The sequence below is a fragment of the Cyrtonyx montezumae genome, unplaced genomic scaffold (genome assembly GCF_038088225.1).
Source record: "Cyrtonyx montezumae isolate F1298 unplaced genomic scaffold, pur_monq_1.0 scaffold_8, whole genome shotgun sequence".
In the NCBI taxonomy this organism is placed as follows: domain Eukaryota; kingdom Metazoa; phylum Chordata; class Aves; order Galliformes; family Odontophoridae; genus Cyrtonyx; species Cyrtonyx montezumae.
The window spans coordinates 97881015-97902196 of NW_027072089.1; the positions used below are offsets into that span (position 1 = coordinate 97881015).

Below are 21182 nucleotides of genomic sequence, written 5' to 3' on the forward strand. Positions count from 1 at the left end.
CTTCTCTTCTCTTCTCTTCTCTTCTCTTCTCTTCTCTTCTCTTCTCTTCTCTTCTCTTCTCTTCTCTTCTCTTCTCTTCTCTTCTAAAATATAGACCAAAGCTGTACATCTTCACATCTTTTGACGCTTCCCAGAAAATTCTAAAATGTGTCATAAGTTGACTCAGAGTTCAGCAAACTCCATGCAACTTTCCTTTTCATAGTCTTGCCAAAAAGAAGCAGGTTAAAGGGCTGATGGAGTGGAATTTCCCCTACAGACTGCTGCATCCCATTAGCATGGATCATACTTGGGGCTGGGTGATGGGACACCCACTGCACCACTCTGTGCTTCGCTTCCTCATAAGCACTGCAGCTGTGTCCAGCCTGGCTATTATCTTCATGCTGCAAACTCAGAACGTGCCAAGTAGCTGCTGACAATAGAAAGTGCTGGACAAAAGTGATGCACGTTGTTTTCTTTCTGGAGATGCTTCTGCTTACCTTGAAAACGTAGAAAACCTGGCACTGCCTGCAGGTACAGGGCACACCGCAAATGGATTTTGGCACTTTTCAGCTTCAAAACTTATTTAATGAGCCTAAATCAATTCTAAGCAAGCTATGGTAGGAAGCAGAAGAATGTGTTCTCCATTGAGAGAACAGCTTGTGGAGCTATTACTGTAATAATATTGCCTCACAAAGAATACTCATTTGAGTGGTTAATTGTTTCCAGCTCTGCGCTAGTGTCATCCCAGCAGAATTAGGCCCAGCATGACTTCTGCTGCATTGGCCACTGTTATCGCAGCACACAGAGCACTTTCCAGCAGACCGGGAAGCATTTAATCACCTAAGTGAGCACTATCACCGCTCCAGCAGTCAGCAAAGAGCCAGTGCCCTAATGCAGCAAGTACCCGTTCCAGTAATGACAATTTGCTAACTATTGCTCAGGCAAAGAGAAGGGAAATGTGTGATCCGCAGCAGAATATCTAGCGCAAATGTCAAAGCAGCAGTGCCCATGTGCAAAGTAAAAGCCCGATGCAGCTCCCACTCCCTTATTCACCTCACATTTCCCTTCATCCAAGAAGCTGCACAAATTCAGCCTTTTATTTCAGGTGAACCCGGATAACTTTCACTAATTTAAGCACAGACAGTGCATGTTTAAGCCATTGTTGCAAGCTGCTTAATTTTAAAGAGAGGGCTAGTGAGGAGTCTTCACATTGAAAAGTGCCGTGTTTCACCTGGGTGAAAGGGATGTATGTGTACTGTCAGCACCGGGCTGCATAGCTGGCATCTGCAAGCATACATCGCTCCTTCTTTCAGTCTTCCTCCTCCTTCCTTTTAATTACGCCCACCGACGATGTGTAGGATTCATTGACATTGCAGTCAATCCTGCGTGGGCACAGCCGAGCTGGTTTCCACGAGCTCACTCGGCTCCAGCTCTGCTGCCAGCGCGGCACGGCGCTGCAGCCGCCTGACACTGAACGGCTTCACCAGCGCTGGCAGAAAATGAGTTTCTTCATAGTCAGCTCAGACGTACAGAAGAAGGATTTCGGGGCAGGACGGCGGTGATGTGTTAGGGGAACGGAGCGGACCGGGGAGAACGGGCAGGAGGAGCGGTACGCGGGGAGCTCCAGCCCGCGGAGCGCTCCGGTTTGAGAGCCCGCTGAGTGAAAGCGCGGCGAAGCAACAGCCAGCCAGCGTAGGTCACCGACGGGGTTACCCTCGTTACCCTTCCCACACAGGGATCTCGGGGGCGAGGCGGTGACACCGAACCCCAAAGGCGGCCACTCCTCACCCCGTGCCACGGCCCCGGGCCGGGCACAGGCTCGGCCCGCCCCGGGAGGCGGTGCGATGCTGCGGGCCCCGCCCGCCGGCCGAGGGGCGGGAGCTCGCGCCGAACCACTAGAGCCGGCGGCGGGGAGCGGGCAGCGCTGGGCGCCCGGGGCGGCAGCGGAGCGGTGCGTGAGACGCGCGGGGGGCGGGCGAGGGGCGCTCCGCTCGGCTCTCCCCAGTAAGCGGCTGGGGAGCGTCGGTGGCTCTTGGAGGAGGAAGGACGGGGTACTGAGGGACTGTCTGAGCGCGTTTTGGCTCTGTCCCCCCAGGCAGCGGCGGTCGCCGCGGGGTCCATGAGGCCCGGGCTCTCGGCTCGACCCGGCTCCGGCAGTGCCCTGTTGCGGTGAGATGGGGGGCAACCTGGGCTGCCACCGCTCCATCCCCCGGGACCCCGCCGATCTGTGCCACAGCCGCAAGTTCAGCGCGGCGTGCAACTTCAGCAACATCCTGGTCAACCAGGAGAGGCTCAACATCAACACGGCCACCGAGGAGGAGCTGATGACTCTGCCCGGCGTCACCCGAGTGGTGGCCCAGAACATCGTGGAGTATCGGGAGTACATCGGTGGCTTCAAGAAAGTGGAGGACTTAGCGCTGGTGAGTGGGGTGGGGGCGGCCAAGCTGGAGCAGGTCAAGTTTGAGATCTGCGTGAGCAGTAAGGGCAGCTCGGCACAGCACTCGCCTAGCTCCCTGCGGAAGGATCCGGCCTCCGAGCACCACCTGTCCGCCACCAAGATCAACATCAACACGGCCACTCCGGCGCAGCTCATGAGCATCCGTGGCGTCACCGAGAAGATCGCCAACAGCATCGTGGACTACCGGAAGGAGCACGGGCCCTTCAAAAGTATCGAGGACCTAGTGAGGATGAACTGCATCAATTCCTCCTTCCTAGACAAAATCCGGCATCAGATTTTTGCAGAGAGGTCCCGACCCCCTTCAACGAACACCAATGGTGGCCTCAACTTCACAGCCAAGCCTCATCCCAGCCCCACTTCTCTGAGCCTCCAGAGTGAGGACTTGGATTTTCCCCCTGGGGGCCCAACCCAGATCATCTCCACTCGCCCCTCTGTGGAGATGTTTGGGGGGCTGAGGGATGGCAGACCTGTGCTGAGGGTTGCTACGTGGAACCTGCAGAGCTGCTCCATCGAGAAAGCCAACAACCCTGGTGTGCGGGAGGTCATCTGCATGACGCTGCTGGAGAACAGGTAAGAGGCAGCGTTTGTCCAGATTACTGTGGGATCAGGTGCTGTAGTGTCCTGTCCCATTGTGATCCTAGTACCTTCTTGTCTTCCATTCCCACTCCTTCTGGTAGATCTCTGGTTGAGTCCTGATGCTGGGGGGAATAGTGACTGGCTCTTGAGAGAGCTGTTGAAGTCCTTGACGGGTGGTGAACCACATGGTGAAGTGCATGTGTATTTATGCTTATCAGGTATGGCTGGTCACAGTGAGCCAGTAAGGGGTTGTTGCCATGGTTGAGGATTGGTTCTCCAAAAGGTGAGAGCCATTTGAACAAGTCATAGATTTTTCTTTGCTACCCGAAGCAAAAAAGTTTTGCTTGGGGCTGTGACCTCCTTAACCTCAGTGTAGGGGTTGTAGTCTGCTGTGCCTTGGGGCTACTCTACATTAGGGGGAGAGATCAAAAGACTTCAGAGCATGCAGGATGGCTTGGGCTGGGTAACGAGCATGGAATGCCACAGCTCATCTCATGAGGGTGACACACATCAATAATGAGCAAGTAGGCACTGGATATTTGCTAAGCTGGAGAAGCTGCTCAACTGCAGGAGTGAATAGTGTGGAGCAGCTGTCTGGGTTGTCCCCATGCCATGCTGATAAGTCCGGCTTCCTCTTCTCCTCTGTGCTGGTGGCAGGGTATCTGCTGGGCAGGGCTGAAACTCTTCAGGCAGCCAGCCCAGACTTCACTGGATATAAGGACAGCGAGCAAGATCTGCTTGTGATGTGGTCAGTGGCAAAGCTGACCTTTGGAAATGAAGGTCAGCTGGTACTTCTGTTTCACTGCTGCAAAGCTGAGAGTGGTTTTTGTGAGGTAATTACGTAGCATTGCTGGGGTGTCTCTTTTCCGAAGAACTTTGTTGCTAAACTCCCTGCAAGAATGCAGAGTGGATTTTGCTGTAACTTTGCCCTCTCCTTTCCACATGTTACATCTGTCCCAGCTGATCTGTTGTTTAATTTGTGGCATTGGGAAACTTGCTTTTCTCTCTGGCTTCTGTTCAAAATCTCAGCTGGAAATTAGTAGGGTGACTCTTAGTCTTCTAAATATGAGATTATGGCAGGGAAAGGAAATGCTGACAAACTGTTAAGCTTTGTGGTGCCAAGGGCCCTTTTCTTCCCTGGAACCGAGTGTCATGCTGAATGATGGCTGTTGTCCACGCGGTCACAGAGGTCAGGAACGTTGGAAAGTTGGTAACAGTGTTTTGGCATCCGGTGTTGTGTTAGTGTCCCCAGTCAGGGGCGCCCCTCCTCTGTGCTGCTTGTGATTTGCAACCGTTTTGTTTCTGACTTTAGCCTGCGTGTTACTTTCTTTCTCTCCAAGGCAGCCAAGCAGGTACTCAATTGTACTGAGTGATTTGAACATTCTTTGAAACTCAGAAAGAGCTCAATACAAGTAGTTTTTTCTTCTTGTTCCATTTAATTGCTCAGATACGCAGTATTTGTACAAAAACAATACAGTTGTTTTCAGTACTTGACCACACTTCTGATAAGCTGGAAAGAAAAGAGTGAGTGGTGTACATCCACGGTCTGTGAAAGCTTCCTGGGAAAATAAATGTGGGAACAGAAAAAACAACACAATGCAGGAAAAGAAAGAAAAAAAGTATACATTGGGAAAAGTCTAACTCAGCACCTCGGGGAGCAGCAGGAAGGAATTTCCTCTTACTTGTTCTGTGTTGCCGAGGTCCGTGAAGCTTTGTCGCTGTAAGAGGCTTTGCTGAGATCAGAAGCTGCCTCCCCTGAATGTAAAGTCCATGATCCCCTAGCTACAGACCCTGGAAGCTGATAAAATGGCCTGGAAGCTAATCTTTGCCCAGGTGAATTGCCTTCAGTTGATAATTGGCAGGGAAAACAAAACTCATCTTTTGCTCCTTTAGTCAGGTACGTATTGGTGCTGCAACAGGACTTCCCAGCACTTCAGCCCAACACAGTCACTGTGCTTCAGGTATGTGATTAAGGTGCTCAGTGGATGATCAGTAGCTGGAAACTTCAGCAGCAAGCTTTTCCTGGTTGATCTGAAGTCTCTTTAGCCTAACAGCTTAGCTTGTGAGAGTGCTGCCTGCTTGCCAATGCACTTGGTGCTCTGCTGTCCACACCTATGTAAGTAATACAGCCCTATGCAGTCTCAGGGGCTGCTTGGTGGCTGCGTGGCTCCTCTGTGACAGCCTTCTTCCTCTCACTTTCTAAACCCAAGAACAAGTCAAGAGCAAGTCAAGAAGATAGCCACAAATAACGTGTAAGGAGCAGTGAAGAATCTTAACCTCCTGAGCTGTACATCTCTGTACAGTGGCTTTCATGCCAGTTGAAAGGCTGTTTGGTTTTTTTTCCTGCTTTTAAATGGTGGTTTTTTTTTTTTTTTACTTTTTTTCATCCCCACTTCATGTCACATAACTTGAGATCTCTTGGGCTTCTTCTTTCAGTCATTAGCAATGGGAAAGAATGCTGCTCATTTCCAAGTGAGGCTGGAGGGTGAGGCTTTCTTCAAGCTCTGGGCAGTTTTGCTCTGAAAGAGCAGTGTTGCAGAAAGGGAAAGAAAGAGTGCCCTCATTTATTTAAGACAAACAAACAAAAAAAAAAAGAAAGAAAAAAAAGCAAGAAAAGGTCAAACTTCACATGGAGTAATCAGCTGAAGGAGGGAGAAAATATTCCACGCGTTCCCCAAAGTGCTAAATTTCTTAAGAACAGCAGAGGAATGTATACCAAATCAGTAAGTATGACTACTACTGCTAAGCTATTTTGAAATGCATCACTGCAGTGCAAAAATAGAGATATACAGCCATGCCCTCACCCTCTTTCTTACATTGCAAGGATCTATTTTTATGTCTGTTTGGAGTGGAGGAATGAGGTATTTTCATTCAGAGGACTGGAGAGTAATTTTAGAAGAGGTTAGCATGATGAATGTGGAGGTGACAAATTGGATTGAAGTATGAAATGTGGGTGAAATTGCCCAAACACATGGTATTTCTTGCAGGTATAGTACAGCAAATGTGGCACTTGTTTAAAGCTGCTATCTGCCCTTGGGCTGGGGATATGTCATCAGCAGTTCATACTCACCTCAAGAAAATGTAGCGTTAGGGTGGCATGATCATAATGGGCTACTGAGATCAAATAGAATGCACAAAGATTCCTTATGGGGAGGATGAGCATCCCCAGAGATGTTTTCTCTGGCCAAGGTCAGGAGAGGACCAGGAGGGTTGTCCCCTTACCTCAGGTCTGTAGTGGGGGTAAGAACTCATTCTGTTCTCAGTCTGTACCTGTCTTAGGCCTGTCCCTCCTGGCCTGAGTGTCAGGAAGAGGTTCTTCACCAGAATGTGGCTGGGCACTGGTACGGACTCCCCAGTGGTCATGGCCCCAAGCTGACAGAGTTCAAGGAATGCTTGGAAAACGCTCTCAGACACAGGATTTGAATTTTGGGTGGCTCTTTGTGGATCCAGGAGTTGGGCACTGAGATCTTTGTTGGTCCCTTCTTGGGATATTCAGTGAGTCTTGATTCTATAACCTGCACTCGTGACTGCCACGATATCTATGATTGATCTGTAGCTCGTATGTGCCAGGAGTGCCTGCTGTGTGACTGCAGCACAAAACATGACACAGGTACGTGCAGTCCCAGCTGATGCACATAGCCATGCTAGAGGTGCATCCTCTAGTTTAATTGCTTATTTGAAAACTTGCTGGTAGCCAAGGGCAGCAATTAGCTGTGTATGCTTCCAAGCATGTTTTCTGGGGGAGGTTTTCTGACTGGTTTGAGTTACACTTTTTAATACTGAGCGGTAACCTTTTGAGGACCTCTTTTTTTGTTGTTCTTTTCTGGTAGTCATGCTTGTCAATTGAGTAAATGCAAATTGATAGAGGATCTGAAAGCCAAATTTTGTTTTTAAATAAAAAATATACATATGGTAGGAAGATGGTGGGGCATCAGAGTACTAGGTCTTGGGCTCACATTGCATTGAGTGCAGCTCTTGTTCCTTCTTGTCACAGTTAGCTCTTCCTGATACAGAAAGGATCTGCAATAAAGCCTTAACACGCGTTGTGCTGATTTCTACAGAGTAACAAATGCAGGTAGCAATGTAAGGTTTGTACTTACAGCAGTTTCTCTCTTTTGGCTCTGTTTCCCTTGCGGAGCACATCAGCTCCCTGCCCCTAGCTCTGTAACCACTTGGCCATTTTCAGTTTGGCTTGATGCTGTCAGAATGACAGGAGGGGAACCTGTCCCCAAATGCACAACTGCTCCTGCTTGCAGCAGGGTCCGGTAATAGCAGCAATGGCCATACCTGTGTGCCTCAGAGGCTCTGCACCGGGCTTCCTTTATTATTTCTTTCTGTCACCGTGACTCACAGTGACCCAGCAGAGCCCCAAGGTATCTCTGCTCAGTGTCTCTCTTTCTGGGTTTGTTTGGTTTTCCTCTATCAGGCTAATGCCGTGCTGGGGCCCTGCCAAGAATAATTCCCCTGCAATAAAAGAGCAGGAAAGAGGCCTGACTCAAATAACTCGGCTGTGCTAATAAGTCTTAAACTGCAAAAGAACAAATACACCCTCCCCTCCTTACGTAACATGTAGGAAATCCTGCCTCTCGCTACCTCAGGAAGAAATGTGAGAATAAAGAAGTTTTTAAGATGGCATCTTTTAGGGGTACTTTGCAAAGAGATTTTTTTTATGAACACTAGAAGTACGGAGACAAGTCATGCCATTCGTTTGCACCTTCTGATACTTCTGAGGATGCAAATAATGGTGTGGCAGAACTGGGGGCTTAGTGTGGCTCTTGTTATTTTGCCCCCCACCTATATGAGCTTAGCAGGGTCACTTTTAAAGGATGATCTGGGCATCTGCTTTACTTCCATGATTGAGCATCTGAATTAATTCTCTGAACATCTCTGTGGCTGTGACTAAGCAGCCACTTTTACCAGTTTACCCCCTGTAAAGATAATAATGTGTATGGAGGAGGGGTATAGCTAAAGGTCTGTTCATCAATATAAACTAAAACCAATTTTTTCCCTGTGTTTTATTCTCATCTTCCTGTACCACTGCAGTTTGTCCCAGATAGCCTGACTAGAACAGGATGGATCAGGGAGACAAGCATTTACTTCAGATGTATAAAATTTCCAATGTGTGTACTTGATACATCTGGCATCACTTAATGTCTGCATAGTTTCACTCTGCGCCTTCGGGGCTTTGCTGCCCGTTTGTTGCACGTCATTGGATTCAAGTTATGGATTGCAGGTACTTTAGTAAAGCAGAGCTGCCAAATCACTCCTGCAGGTTCTGCAGGGCTTGCTGTATCCCACACTGCAAATATCGAATGGATCGGCTGATTTGTGGCAGTCGATCAGCGCTCAGCGTTCTGCTGCCTGCTTCAGGGCCCGTGTGGCTGTGACCTCATCCTGCTCAGCTTTTCAGAGATGTTGTGCTGCCCAGCCCAGCTGCAGGAAGCGGAACAGTGCCAGTGTGTAGGGCTGCATCCTGTAAGAAGAAATCTAGATCGCTGTCTGACTCCTCTGCAGTTTTGGAGCTCACAGCACAGCCTCAGGAGCAGTGGCTTCAGCTTAAAAAGAGCAACAGGAGCACTCCTGAAAGCTGAAGATGCTGCTGCTTCCCACCAGGAAAATGGGAACACAAAGCAGGGTGCCACGAGCAAGGCCATTAAATATTGCAAATCTGTGGGATAGTGTGGGTGAAATCTCTCTCAGCCCTGTCCAGGCAGGGGATGACCATCTCTGTGGCCAGGCGCTGGCCTGGGTCGCTGCTGGGGCTGTCTCCTGCTGCATGAGGTGAAGGTGCTCTGGGGAGGCTGGTTCTAGGGCTTTGACTGCACTCTTCCTGCTGCCGGAACTCAGTTCTTGTGTGCCGGTATGAGGAAGGCCCTGCAGCTTCAGCCTGCAATTAGCGCTGCCTGGAGTTGCTGGGAACCCTGCCCAAACAACGATCTCCAGGCTCAGCCAGATGAGCAGGGAGAAGTTGATAGGACACAGATTATAGCATGTCTATTACTTATTTTTAAGTGGCATTGTTCTCGGTGGCTGTGCAGGTGTAAGCTGACGTACTAAGGCACAGTGTCACTGTGAAATAATTACAACAGGCTGCAGTTGTTTCTCAGTGCTTTTGTGTGGTAGGGTGATGGAGCTGAGAACTATGGCACAGCATTAATAATGGTGGTTAAAAATAGGAATGCAGTGCCTTCTTTGTTTCTGGATTCTTTAATTTTTATTTTTTCACACGAGGGGATGGTGCCAGCTGGGATTCAAGCACTGGTCCCTTGCAGGATGATGCTGCTGGTGACAGTGTCTGAATGCCTGGTGGCTGCATTAAGGTGCAGGTGAGAGCTCCTAAGCCCCCATACCAGAGGTAAGGATGGCTTCCTGTTGCCCAGGGCTCGCCCTCTCCTCCTGCCTCTCTCCTGGGCAGCATATCTACTCCCTGCTCCAGGCCAGTGTTGCTTTCAGACATGACAAGTGTCATAACATAAGCCATGAGAATGAGCGCTGCTCATTTCCAACCTCACAGTGGGGAATTTTTAAGGGCAGGAGCAAGACTTCAGCCCTGCACTATTATTTCCACTATTGGAAGAAGTATTACTGGTAGAGGCTGGTAATGTGGAGATTACAGGAAAAAAATGATTGCCCTGACTGCGCCCCATGTGTGGGCAAACGTTCCAGAAGTTGAACAGTGCATTAATAATAACAAGAAAAGTTAATTAATTATGAAAAAATACATTTGAGAATATATTGTTATAGATGCTAATAGTGAAATACTCTGGTTATTAAACACACTTCATCTGCAGTGGGATGAATCCAGCAGGTAGTCCATGTCATATTGTTATTTTCCTCCTACTCAAGTATTGCACATTTGTGTGGACCATGCTCCAGAGTTTGCTGGCACATGGAAAATAAAGGTGAGGTGATTGGTGGTAAACAGCATGGCTTCACCAACAGCAAGTCACGCCTGACAAATCTGGTGGTTTTTTACGATAGTTACAGCATCAGGAGATAAAGGAGGAGCAGTAGACATAATCTGTCTGGACTTGTGCAAAGCATTTCATGCTGTCCTGCATGGCATCCTGGTCACCAAATTGGAGAAGGATGGATTTGATGGATGGAACACTCAGTGAATAAGGAATGGATGGATGGTTGCACTCAGAGTTGCAGTCAACAGCTCAATGTCCAAGGGGAGAGCAGTGATGAGTGATATTCATCAGAGATCAGTGTTGGGACCAGTGCTATTTAACATCTTTGTAGGCGACATGGACAGTGGGATTAGGTGCACCCTTGGTAAGTTTGCAGATGACACCAACCTCAGTGGTGCAGTTGACAGTAGAGAGAAGGGATGGTATCCATAGAGACCTGAACAGGCTGGAGAGGTGGACCCATGCCAACCTCATGGAGTTCAACAAGGCCAAGTGTGAGGTCCTACAACTAGGTCAGGGCAATCCCAAGCACAGATACAGGTGGGGCAGGGAGTGGCTAAGAGAAGCCCTGAGGAGAAGGATTTGGAGGTGTTGGTTGATGAAAGACACAGTATGAGCTGGCAATGTGTACTTGCAGCCCAGAAGGCCAATTGTATCCTAGGTTGCATCAAGACAAGTGTGACCAGCAGGTCGAGGGGGGCGATTCTGCCCCTCTAATCTGTTCTCCTGAGACCCCACCAGGAGTACTGTGTCCAGTTCTGGAGCCCAAAACACAAGAAGGACATGGAGCTGTTGGAACAGGTCCAGAGGAGGGCCATGAGAGTGATCAGAGGTCTGGAGCACCTTCCCTCTGAGGACAAAGCTGAGGGAGCTGGGGCTGTTCAACCTAGAGAAGAGAGGGCTCCGGGAAGAGCAGTCTTTCAGTACCTGAAGGGGGCCTGCAGGAAAGCTGGGGAGGGACTTTCAATAAGGGTAGGATGAGAGGAAATGGTTTTAAACTGGAAGAGGGTAGATTTAGATAATGGGAAGAAATTCTTTACTGTGAAGGTGGTGAGACACTGGAACAAGTTGCCCAGCAAGGCTGAAGATGCTCCCTCATTGAGGCCATCCCTGGCATTCAAGGCCAGGCAGGTTGGGGCTTTGAGCAACCTGGTCTAGAGGGAGGTACCCCTATCTGTAGCAGAGGGATTTAAACTAGATGATCTTAATGGTCCTTCCACCAAACTATTCTATGATCTATTGCAGTCTGCATGAAATTATACAGGGCTGTGCAGGGACACCCAGCTCTATTCTGAATAATTCAGGTGAGTATCAGAGCAAGGATCACTCTGAGCTATTCCTGTGCTCCAGCTGAGCTAATTGACCTTGTTTCCATTCACGGCTCTCCCCAGGAGCTGGCTGGTGAGGCAGCTGGGCTGTTTGCAGCATCCAGCCAGCTTGCCAGGAGCAGGTTTGGGCTCCTTTGCATGGTGCTGCTGTACACAGCACAGGTGTGAGAGACAGGCTGTCAGTCTGTCCTGTTTCTGTCTAATGAGGTGCAGTAATGCCCTCCTGCTCTTTTGGGGACAAGTCCCACCAGATAATTCTATTCCTGGGTGCAGTTCTTGCCTTAAATTTAATAAGAAGAGAAGGAATTGGGAAATTTTCTTATTGCCTTTTTCCTTTCTTTGAAGTATTTCAGGTGAAGTTGTCTAGCTACTCTACAAATTTAGCTACAGCAGCTGTCCAAATTGTTCACAGCTGAGCTGGTTTGTAATGGGTTATCGAAAAGCCAATTGATCAACAAGGATTTTGTTTTGTGGTGTGGTGGCAGGCTTCCTGCCCTAAATCCCTTACACTCACAGTATGCTGTTAGTCATGCAAAAATGATATGCCCTTTCTTTGCTTAACAAGGGGGGGTGGGGGAAACACGAACCTCTCCTAGATACAGAGTAAAAAGGCTATCGCTTTTGTTTTGGGAGCTCTCCTTTGACTCCTTTTTATTTATAGCTCTGTTTTTTCCCCACTTCTCCCTTGTCGGTCTGTTCAGCATGTGCTTGTGGTCACAGAAGGCGCGCAATGTCCTGCTCTTCAGTGACGTTTCTGAGTACTGCTCACAGTGACTGGCGGTCAGTGACCTCTCTGGGGTTTGGCTGGTGTCAGTGTTAGCCAGCTTTCTGCTGAACTGCTGGTGCCCTGATGCTGTATGCACAGCAGATGTTAACTTAGGACTCCTGTTTTGATCTGTGTATATTCTCTTTGAGCAATTAAGACCAAGTTCATTTCTGGCTTAATGCCACTGAACTGCAGAATGCTATCCCAGAAGTGATTTTAATTTATATTGAAAAATTAGCTGCAGAATGTTTGTATCTGTTGCTTTTATGCACAAAAGGGAAGTTTTGTGGGTTTGCTGCCGAATATACTGATCACAGCACATAATGTGACTGCCTTATTCCTCTTCTACAAATTTATACAGGCCAGCCTGAGTTTGCCTATGCTTTTGGCAGCAAAAGCAGTCTAATTTTTGCTATCTGTCTACACATGTTTTCCTGCTATTCCTTTGTCTTACTCCCTGCCTTATCTCTCACTGTGTTTAAATTCCTAGTTCATAATTGATGCAGCCCAAACTGCATGCTGCCAGCTGTCCTCTGCACTGGCCTCCCCAAGGCAAACAGGGTTGTTGAGCAACATGCAGGATGGCATCGCACCTTCACTTTCTGCAGCAGAACAGTATGTGTGAGGTTTGAGTGCAAGTACTGAAGGCCAGGGAAATACAGAGGGCCCTGAATCCAGCCAGTGGAAATTTGGGGTTGGATTAAGATGTGAGCTGTGGGGTCATAAATGGGTTGATGCTACTGGCAGACAGCTTGGCCTTGTTTCCAACATATCTCAGAAGTTTCCAACATATCTCAGAAGGATCTCTTGATAAAGATTACCATTTGGTTACTTAAAAAAATCTCAATTGTTTTTTTTAATCACTTCTGATTTCTCTGGTGGAAAGTATTAGCACAGTAAAGGAAATCATGGCTTAAGGGACAGAATAGAAGTTCTGCGGCCGAGCAGTTGTCCATTGGGAGCTCGTGGGTTTAATAGATACGTGCATAACATCCACACTGTGCTCTTGGTTGTAAAATTTCTGGTAAAAACACCTGTAGATGAAGGTTGTAGTGCTCAGGCAAAAGTCCCATCTAAGCATGTGATGTTTCCCTTCTCTCTTTTTTTTTTTTTTTTTTAAACAGAGAACACTTGCACTTTGCTGTGAGTTGATGAGTTGATTCACTTCAACTTTTGAGGCAAGGAGCTTCCAGACCCATTTCATTTTTTTACATTTTTTTTTCTTAGAATCATAAAATCATTAAGATTGGAGAAGACCACCAAGATCAAGTTCAACTGTCAGCCCATCCCCACCATGTCTCAGTGCCACATCTCCATGTATCTTGAACACATCCAGGGATGGTGACTCCACCGCTTCCCTGAGCAGCCTTTTTTGTTTGTTTGAAATACAGATGCTTTTTTGAGCTCTCAATTGCACATCTGTGCACCTAAACTGGGCAAAATGCAAGTGCAAATAAAAAGATACACAGTAATCTGTCCATTGAGTCTCAGTGAGCTGAAAGGAAATTGCCTCTATCCTTGAGTGATGTTCAAAGTTGCTCTTTGACCAAAACATGCCCCCTTCCTCACCCTTTTTCCTGTCCTACTGAACTGAATAAAGCCTTTGCACTGGCCTCACCTGCCTCTTAAATTGCCTTGCCACACCTTGAGTGCTTCCAGCTAGCCCAATTGCATTTTGATCGAACCTTTGCTCTCAAGCCATTAGGCCTGAATTGAGATATCGCCCACCAGCCTGTGAGGCCAAGTACTTTTAGTTTCCTTTGATCATCTGTGGTATTTCCCCCAAATCACTCTAATCTGCCTGCTGTTCCAAGATATGCTGCTGTATTTCTGCCTCCTCTGCTGAAGCCTCTCTCCAGGCTGGCTGAAAATCAGAACCTTTTAAGATAGCTCAAGTTTCAGGCAAAACCTGATTGAAAATTGCGGCCTTGCCTTTTATTTTCCAGAAGAAAATACAGGAGGCCCCTGGACCAGTGCTTCAAGGGAAGAAAGTCCTTAAGTTTTTGATTTCTGCTCCTTAGATGGGCTTTAAGGCTTCAAAGAAAAAGGCCTTGTTAACTTCCCGATATGCTGGACGTGGAATTATTTTCAACTTGCAAGAGCTGTTTGTTTAAAATGAATTACTATGTACATTAGGAGCTTAACAGCACAACCTTCCAGAGGTTTTTTTTCTGAGTCTTCAGTTAAGCCTTTCTGATTCTACCAGCAGTGACACTTCACAATTGCTGCCTCATCTGCATCTTACTGCCTTAAAGTTAGTGCCCAGAGATATGAGCTCAGGGAGAAAAGACTGATGAATTGAAATCAGAAGGATCTTCTCACCTAGTAGCTCTTCAGAGTGGAGCACTAGTAAGAGTGTCTCTTAAAAATAGAAAGTACTGAAAGAATCTCTGCTCTGTCAAGGCGGAGGCATTTGTCTTCACAGTGTAGATACAGCTTGGTTTAGCTTTGGTATTTGTAGGAGTAAGTGTGAGTTGTCCATACAACAACTTGCAGCTAAGTTTTAAAAGTACTGAATGGTGCATTTTAAGGGATTGTTTGGAACCTGGAGGCAGGGCAGCATTAGGTGTAAGTGTGTGCATGTTTTTCTTTGGGAATGTCAGTTGATGGCCTGAAAACTTTTTTTCTTCTGTAGGTTTGCCAGCTGTCTATACTTTCATTTGTGTTGTTGTTATTTGTTTGCTTTGGATTATTTTTTTTTCCTGTCTGTGAGATTTTCTCAGGGTAATTGTATCCTAATATTAATCAAATGTTGTCCGTAAACTTTGCACGTATATTTATTTGCTGCAGGGCAATATAACATCTGGGAGCAAAGGTCTTGCACTAGCTTCAATTCTCTGTCCTGATAAAGCACAGGGGCTGTCACTTCTATTTTTATTACTGCTGGTGTTTGGCTCCAGTTGTACCTCCCAGGTCTGCTCCTCAAGACTGAATTGCTTCTGAAAATGCTGCCAAAGCTCAGAGCACTGTCTCTTGTGAAAGAAGTGTTACTTTGGGCGATCTGGAAATGTAGAAATAGTGGTAGCTTGGGACTGGTAGAGCTCATTGGGACTGGTTGATGTGAGCAAACCCATCAAGTAGAATGTGGAAAGCACATACAGCTCTTCCTGTGTGGGTTGTGGGCTGCTGTGCTTGCCTTGGTGGGGAGCAGGGATGAGGAGTGAAGATGGCTGGCAGCTGCAGCAAATGCTGTCTGGCCAGCGGTGGCACTTTTCTCCCACTGCTGAAATAATTGGGTGCTAAAGGAGAATTGTTGAACTTCTCTTCATCTCAGTGCCACCTGAACTCCAGCAGGGAAACAAATTGAACCTGACAAACGCTGCCTAATGACACATCTTACTGCAGCTTGCTTATTCCCTCCTTCCATTCTCCTGTCTGCTGCAGCCCATCAAATGCTTCTGCCTGTTTCCCTGCTGCTCTGTTTTTTCTTCCTGCTTTCCGTACTGTTTCTTTGCCATGCAACTCATTCCTAAGGCAATCTCAATGTTGTAGTACTGTGTTATTGCCTATAGATATTAAATTATGAGCTTGATTGTTTTTACAAGTTGGTTTTATGGCACAACTTCAGGAGGAAGTCATGGTAACAAAACTGGCACAAATCACACATCTTCAAATAAGCTGAAGTGCTTTCTGTGAAGCAGTGATTAGTTTATCCTCAGACTAATGAAGAAATGGGAATGAGAATATTGTTGTAAAATGGTTATAATTTCTGCTTCATGTACTTTCTAGACCTGCATGTTTGAGTACCACTGAGAAAAAACACCAGACGTGTTTGTGTTGCTTTAAGTCCAGTACTGAATCTGGTAGAACAGTTACTAGGGCTCAGAGTGTAATGCTGTCACCTTTGCTCATGAGGAGTGCCTACGTTACCTCCCTTGCCACTTCACTGCTGCGTTTTTGTGGGGTTATCACCTGTTCAGGCTGGAGAAGAAAGAGGCCCTGCCCGCATCTTCCCATCCTCACTTTCTGAAGTACAATTGTGCTTTGCATGTAATACCTGGGGAGCTCTGCTTCTGCCCAAGCAGGCAGGAAAAATCCCCACGGAAGATTAGTGTTTCTAAGGCTATACTGTATTGAAGCTTCTGACCTAAATAAGGTTAAGAAGCTGGACTGCACAATTAGCACTGAATGCCAGAAAAAAAAAAAAAAAACAGAGCTGAGCTCAGGCCACTGTTGTCTGCATTCACAGGGACTGTCTGTGTGCAGTGCACTTGCATCCTTATGCTTTAAAGGCCGTTCTTATGTCCAGACACCCCTGAGCCTGGCACGCAGGGCTACTATTCGACTGGGAAGCTTTCAGAACTTCTTCCTGTGTGTCATTGTGAAGTTTGATGCTGGGATCGCTTCCAGCTCGCTGAAGACACTCAGACATTGTTTCCTCCTAATCCCCCTCCTCCTTGCAGGGTATGGTGTGTATGGAGGATAGCATGTTCTCAACTGCTTTCTGTGCAGAAACACAAGCAGCAGTTCATGGGAATAGCGTAACCCTGAAACAGCGAGGAGCCGAGGCAGGGGGCAGTGGCATGGAGTGATGGTGGTATGAGTGGTTCCTCTCTCAGTGATGCTGAGCTACCAGGGCTGTCTCTGAGCAGGGCTCAGCATTTCTGCTTGCTGGTCTGACATCAAGGAGCAGAAACTTTTGGCACTGTGGGCCTTCTGCTTTCCAGCGTGAGGAAGAGATGCTTCCATCTTGACTCTGCTTGCAGTCACTCGGGGGATTTGCTGCTGGTTTGCTATTTCTTTTTGTGTGCGTGTAGCCAGGGGAAATAAAAACAGGTTAATAGAGCAGGGAGAATAGGGCTTTATACTGAACCAACCTTTTTTCTTCCCAAACCTTAGTTCAGCGAGGAAGAGAAGGATGCTGAAATAGAAAATATGTACATGACTGTACAAGAGCATCTTTCGGTGCAGAGGTTTAACTTTGGAAGCTTGGATTGTTGTTTATAATCTCATTATATTGAGATAGTTGTATTGTTGATCTCAAGTGACCTCCAGGCCAGCCCACCTGGCAGCAGAAGTGAAAGGTACTGCTCCAGAAGGCCTTATACTGTACTTGAAGCATTCGCCCAAAGAGACAAAGCAAATAAAAGGCGATAAAGGAATTTATCCCACATACAGTTACTTCCCCTTTTCCTATCTTCAAGCAGTGAAGGAGCTTAGGTAGAATTAGAACTTGTTCCAGTACACAGTGCTGTGCCTCTGCTCCCTCTCATTCCCTTTCTGATGTGATTTATTAGCTGTGGGCGTTTGGAGTGCTAAAGGAATTGATTTGAGGAGAGAGGAGGCTGGGATGGAATTACAGCTATGGTCTGAGGTGTGACAAAGGAGCTCAGTAGCTTGATTTTAGTTTGGGATTTTTCTTCCTATTTACTGGAACCTGGGATAAGCTTTACCCATGGATACCAGTCAGCTGTATTGGGATCCCTGAATTGGTTTCTACATCTGTATGCCATCACCTTAGCAGGGCTGAGCATTGCCCGTGCTGAAAGTTCATAAACTATGAAGATAGCTCTTAAAAATAAGGGGATTAACTTGAAGCTATGTGTGCCAATTGTTCAGACTGTTGTGATCCACAACCTGAAACCTCTCACATTCCTCCCTTGCAACACTGCCTGGTGGAAGAGAAAAAGCTGTTGTCTGCTCAAAGCACACTGAAACAGAGGAGCAGGATGTTTCCCAGCCAGATCCCATGTCCAGTGAGTTGAATGCAGAGATGCCTGCTGTGGGCTACATCTTGTGTTCTGCCTCGGCTGCACCCCCTGTCAGCCCACATCCCTTCTGCATTTCACATCCTGCAGATGTGATGGGCGTTTCCCTTCTTGAAAGCCTTTCAGAACATCGTTGCATGTTGGCATGGGAGTGGGCAGGGAGGAAAGAAAAAGCCCAACACCCAACTCCTCTCACATAGGAAATCAGGTGGTTCGCACACCATGTGAGAGGTTTCTTCAGCACAGAGCTAACAGGGTGACAATCTAACTGACTAACTCTTTATAGCAGCATTTTCCTGCTGGGTTGTTGATCTCAACTGAGTATTGGCTCATCTTGTTGTTACCAAACTCCCATTGCATGATGTGCTGTGTTGGTGCCATCACCACTGCTTACTCATTGCAGGGCAACATGGATTTGTCTGAGTGCTTTTTATGACCAAACAGAATTCCACTGGGGCTATGTATGCACCTGAATAACTGCTTCTTATAAGGCTGGAAAAGACCTCAGTTGTCGTAGACTTTCATAATCCTGTGGCAGTGCCTGGTACCAAATAGCGCAGGTGTCTCTGTGTAGACAGGAGGGGTGCAACTTGCTGATAGCTGCTGGCATGTTTAGCCTGCATGGTTGGCCAGATTCTAGCTGAAGGGAGGGCAGGAGGTAGGACAAGGGGCTTCAACCTAAAAGAGGGTAGATATAAAGAATAAATTATTTTCTCAGAGGGTGGTGAGGCACTGGCATAGGCAGCCCAGAGGAGCTGTGGGTGCCCCATCCCTGGAGATGTTGAGATGTGGAGGTGGAGATTTTCTTTTGGAAGAAAAGGAGGTTATCAGGAGTAGCCAGCATGGGTTCACCAAGGGGAGGTCATGCTTGACCAACCTGGTGGCCTTCTGTGATGTTGTCACCGGCTGGGTGGATAGGGGGAGGGCGGTGGTTGTAGTCTACGTTGATTTCAGCAAGGCATTTGATACTCTCTCCCATGACATCCTTATAACAAAGCTAAGAATGTGTGGGATAGACGACTGGACAGTCAAGTGGGTTGAGAACTGGCTGACTCGCAGAGTGCAGAGGGTGGTTGTTGGAGGTGTAGAGTCCAGTTGGAGGCCTGTAACCAGCGGTGTCCCCCAGTGGTCTGTGCTGGGTCCACTCTTGTTCAACATCTTCATCAATGACCTTGATGAGGGGGTAGTGGCCACCCTCAGCAAGTTTGCTGATGATATGAAGTTAGAAGGATAGGCTGACATGCCTGAAGGCTGTGCTGCCATTCAGCAAGACCTGGACAGGCTGGAGAGCTGGGCAGTCAGAAAACGGATGAAATTTAACAAAATCAAGTGTATAGAGTCTTGCACCTGGGGAGGAATAATTGCATGCACCAGTACAGGCTGGGGGATGAGCTGCTGGAGAGGAGCTCTGTAGAGAGGGACCTGGGTGTCCTGGTGGATGACAGGTCGACCATGAGCCAGCAGTGTGCTCTCGTGGCCAGGAGGGCCATTCTGGGATGCATTAAAAAGAGCATGGCCAGCAGGTCAAGGGAGGTGATCCTCCCCCTCTACTCTGCCCTGGTGAGGCCTCATCTGGAGTACTGTGTCCAGTTCTGGGCTCCCCAGTATAAAAAAAAACAGGGATCTCTTGGAAAGAGTCCAGCGGAGGGCCACAAAGATGGTGAAGGGCCTGGAGGATCTCCCCTATGAAGAAAGGCTAAGTGAACTGGGTCTGTTTAGACTTGAGAAAAGAAGACTGAGAGGGGACCAGGTTTATAAATATCTGAGGTGTGGGGGACAGAGTGGTGAGGCCAGACTCTTTTCAGCAGTGTGTGGAGACAGGACAAGGGGGAATGGACAGAAACTGCAGCACAGGAGGTTCCGCACGAATGTGCGCATGAACTTCTTTATGGTGAGGGTGACGGAGCACTGGCACAGCTGCACAGGGGGAGGTGGGGTCTCTTTCTCTGGAGATATTCAAGACCCGCCTGGACGCCTACCTGTGTGACCTGATGTAGGGAACTGCTTTGGCAGGGGGGTTGGACTCGATGATCTCTAGAGGTCCCTTCCAACCTTTATGATTCTGTGATTCTATGTGCAAGGCTGGGTTGGATGGGGCCCTGGGCAGCCTGAGCTGGTGGGGGCAGCTCTGCCTACTGCAGGGGGTTGAACCTGGCTGGGCTTTCAGGTCCCTTCCAACCCAAGCCGTTCTTTGATTCTTCCTCTTCTTTGTTCTTTGGGGCTGTGAGGAAAGAGGACTGTGTCCCCTAGCCCTCTGCAGAGAAGAAACACCTACATGGAGGCCATGCTCCAGTGATCAGTCATCCTATTTTCCACTTTATCTGTGCTTTATCTGTGTGTCTCAACTGTTAACTTGTTCTTCGGTCCTAGGAGTGAAGTTTGTAAAGGAAAGTCTGAAGTTCTCCTTTCTGCTTCTTTCTTACACTTTGCTTTCTGGGAAAGCTGTTCTTGGTGTGACTGCATCTTGATCCTGTTACATGAGATGTGTTGTTATCTCTTCCTCTTGCTGCTTGAGAAGGGGATGCTAACTGCCTTTTCTCTTTATGGCCTTCCTTCCCAAAGTAGACCATTGCCTTCCTCCTCTTCCTGTCACTATGTGCTCCTTTCTTGAGTTTCTTTCCCAGAGGATGGTGCTGCTTCACGATGACCTCATTCAGAGCAAGATGCCGTGGCATTTTCTTTCATGTTCATGAATGCTGGCATTTTTGCCCTTCTTTTTTTTTTCCTACAAGCTCTGCTACTTGGCTGGTCTTTTCCTGTGTTTGAGGTTTAAGGCCTTAAGGAGGGGATGATTTTTATGTATTTAATATATAGGCCATAGCTGTTGTCACTTGAATAATTTTTAGATTGTTTAAAATAGTGAAATATCTGTGAACACCCAAGGGGCTACAGCCAGGTCTGTTGTATGACACAGTTGCTGCCATATTGTCCAAGAATTGTCCTTGTGGGCTTGCCATCTTCTTCTTCCTACTTCTGTTCTCATGGTATGTCAGGTTCCACTTAGTCCATGTTAGAACATTGCTGCTGCCACCACCAAATCCCAGGCCTCATTAGCATGCTTGAGGAGAAGCCAGCCTGGTGGGGGGACAGGCACCCCCAAAATGGTACACCAGGAAAGCTCCAGGATGAAACATCAAGGTTTTCCTCCTTGTTGGATGTCCCAGCCACTGATGTTGTAAAACAGCAGCAAATCCCATTGGAGGAATTAATGTGCTGCCCAGATGTGAAGCTTCGGTAGCCTCATATATATTGCCTGACTATATAAAAATGCTTTGCTTTGTCAAAGTAAATGATAAGGAGAACTGGTAATTGGCTCATCAATGAAAATTAGTTTGGAGGTAGAAAGCCTTGAGTTTAGTCATGGAGGAATAAATAAGACAACAGATGAAATCACCTTTTTGGTGCATATGGGCTGCGCAGAAGTGCTGTAATTATCCCTATTGGAAGTCCAGT

The 21182-nt window shown here is 47.5% G+C and overlaps 1 protein-coding gene across 1 annotated transcript in view; it reads left to right on the forward strand.

The window, feature by feature from the left end:
• The first annotated feature begins 2012 nt into the window (after window positions 1–2012).
• The window catches only part of EEPD1 (endonuclease/exonuclease/phosphatase family domain containing 1), a 56991-nt gene continuing 37821 nt past the window's right edge, over window positions 2013–21182 (forward strand). Inside the window, exon 1 of the mRNA XM_065752276.1 lies at window positions 2013–3007. Coding sequence (XP_065608348.1) covers window positions 2154–3007 — 854 coding nt within the window. The 5' untranslated portion in view covers window positions 2013–2153. The remainder of the gene's footprint in view (window positions 3008–21182) is intronic.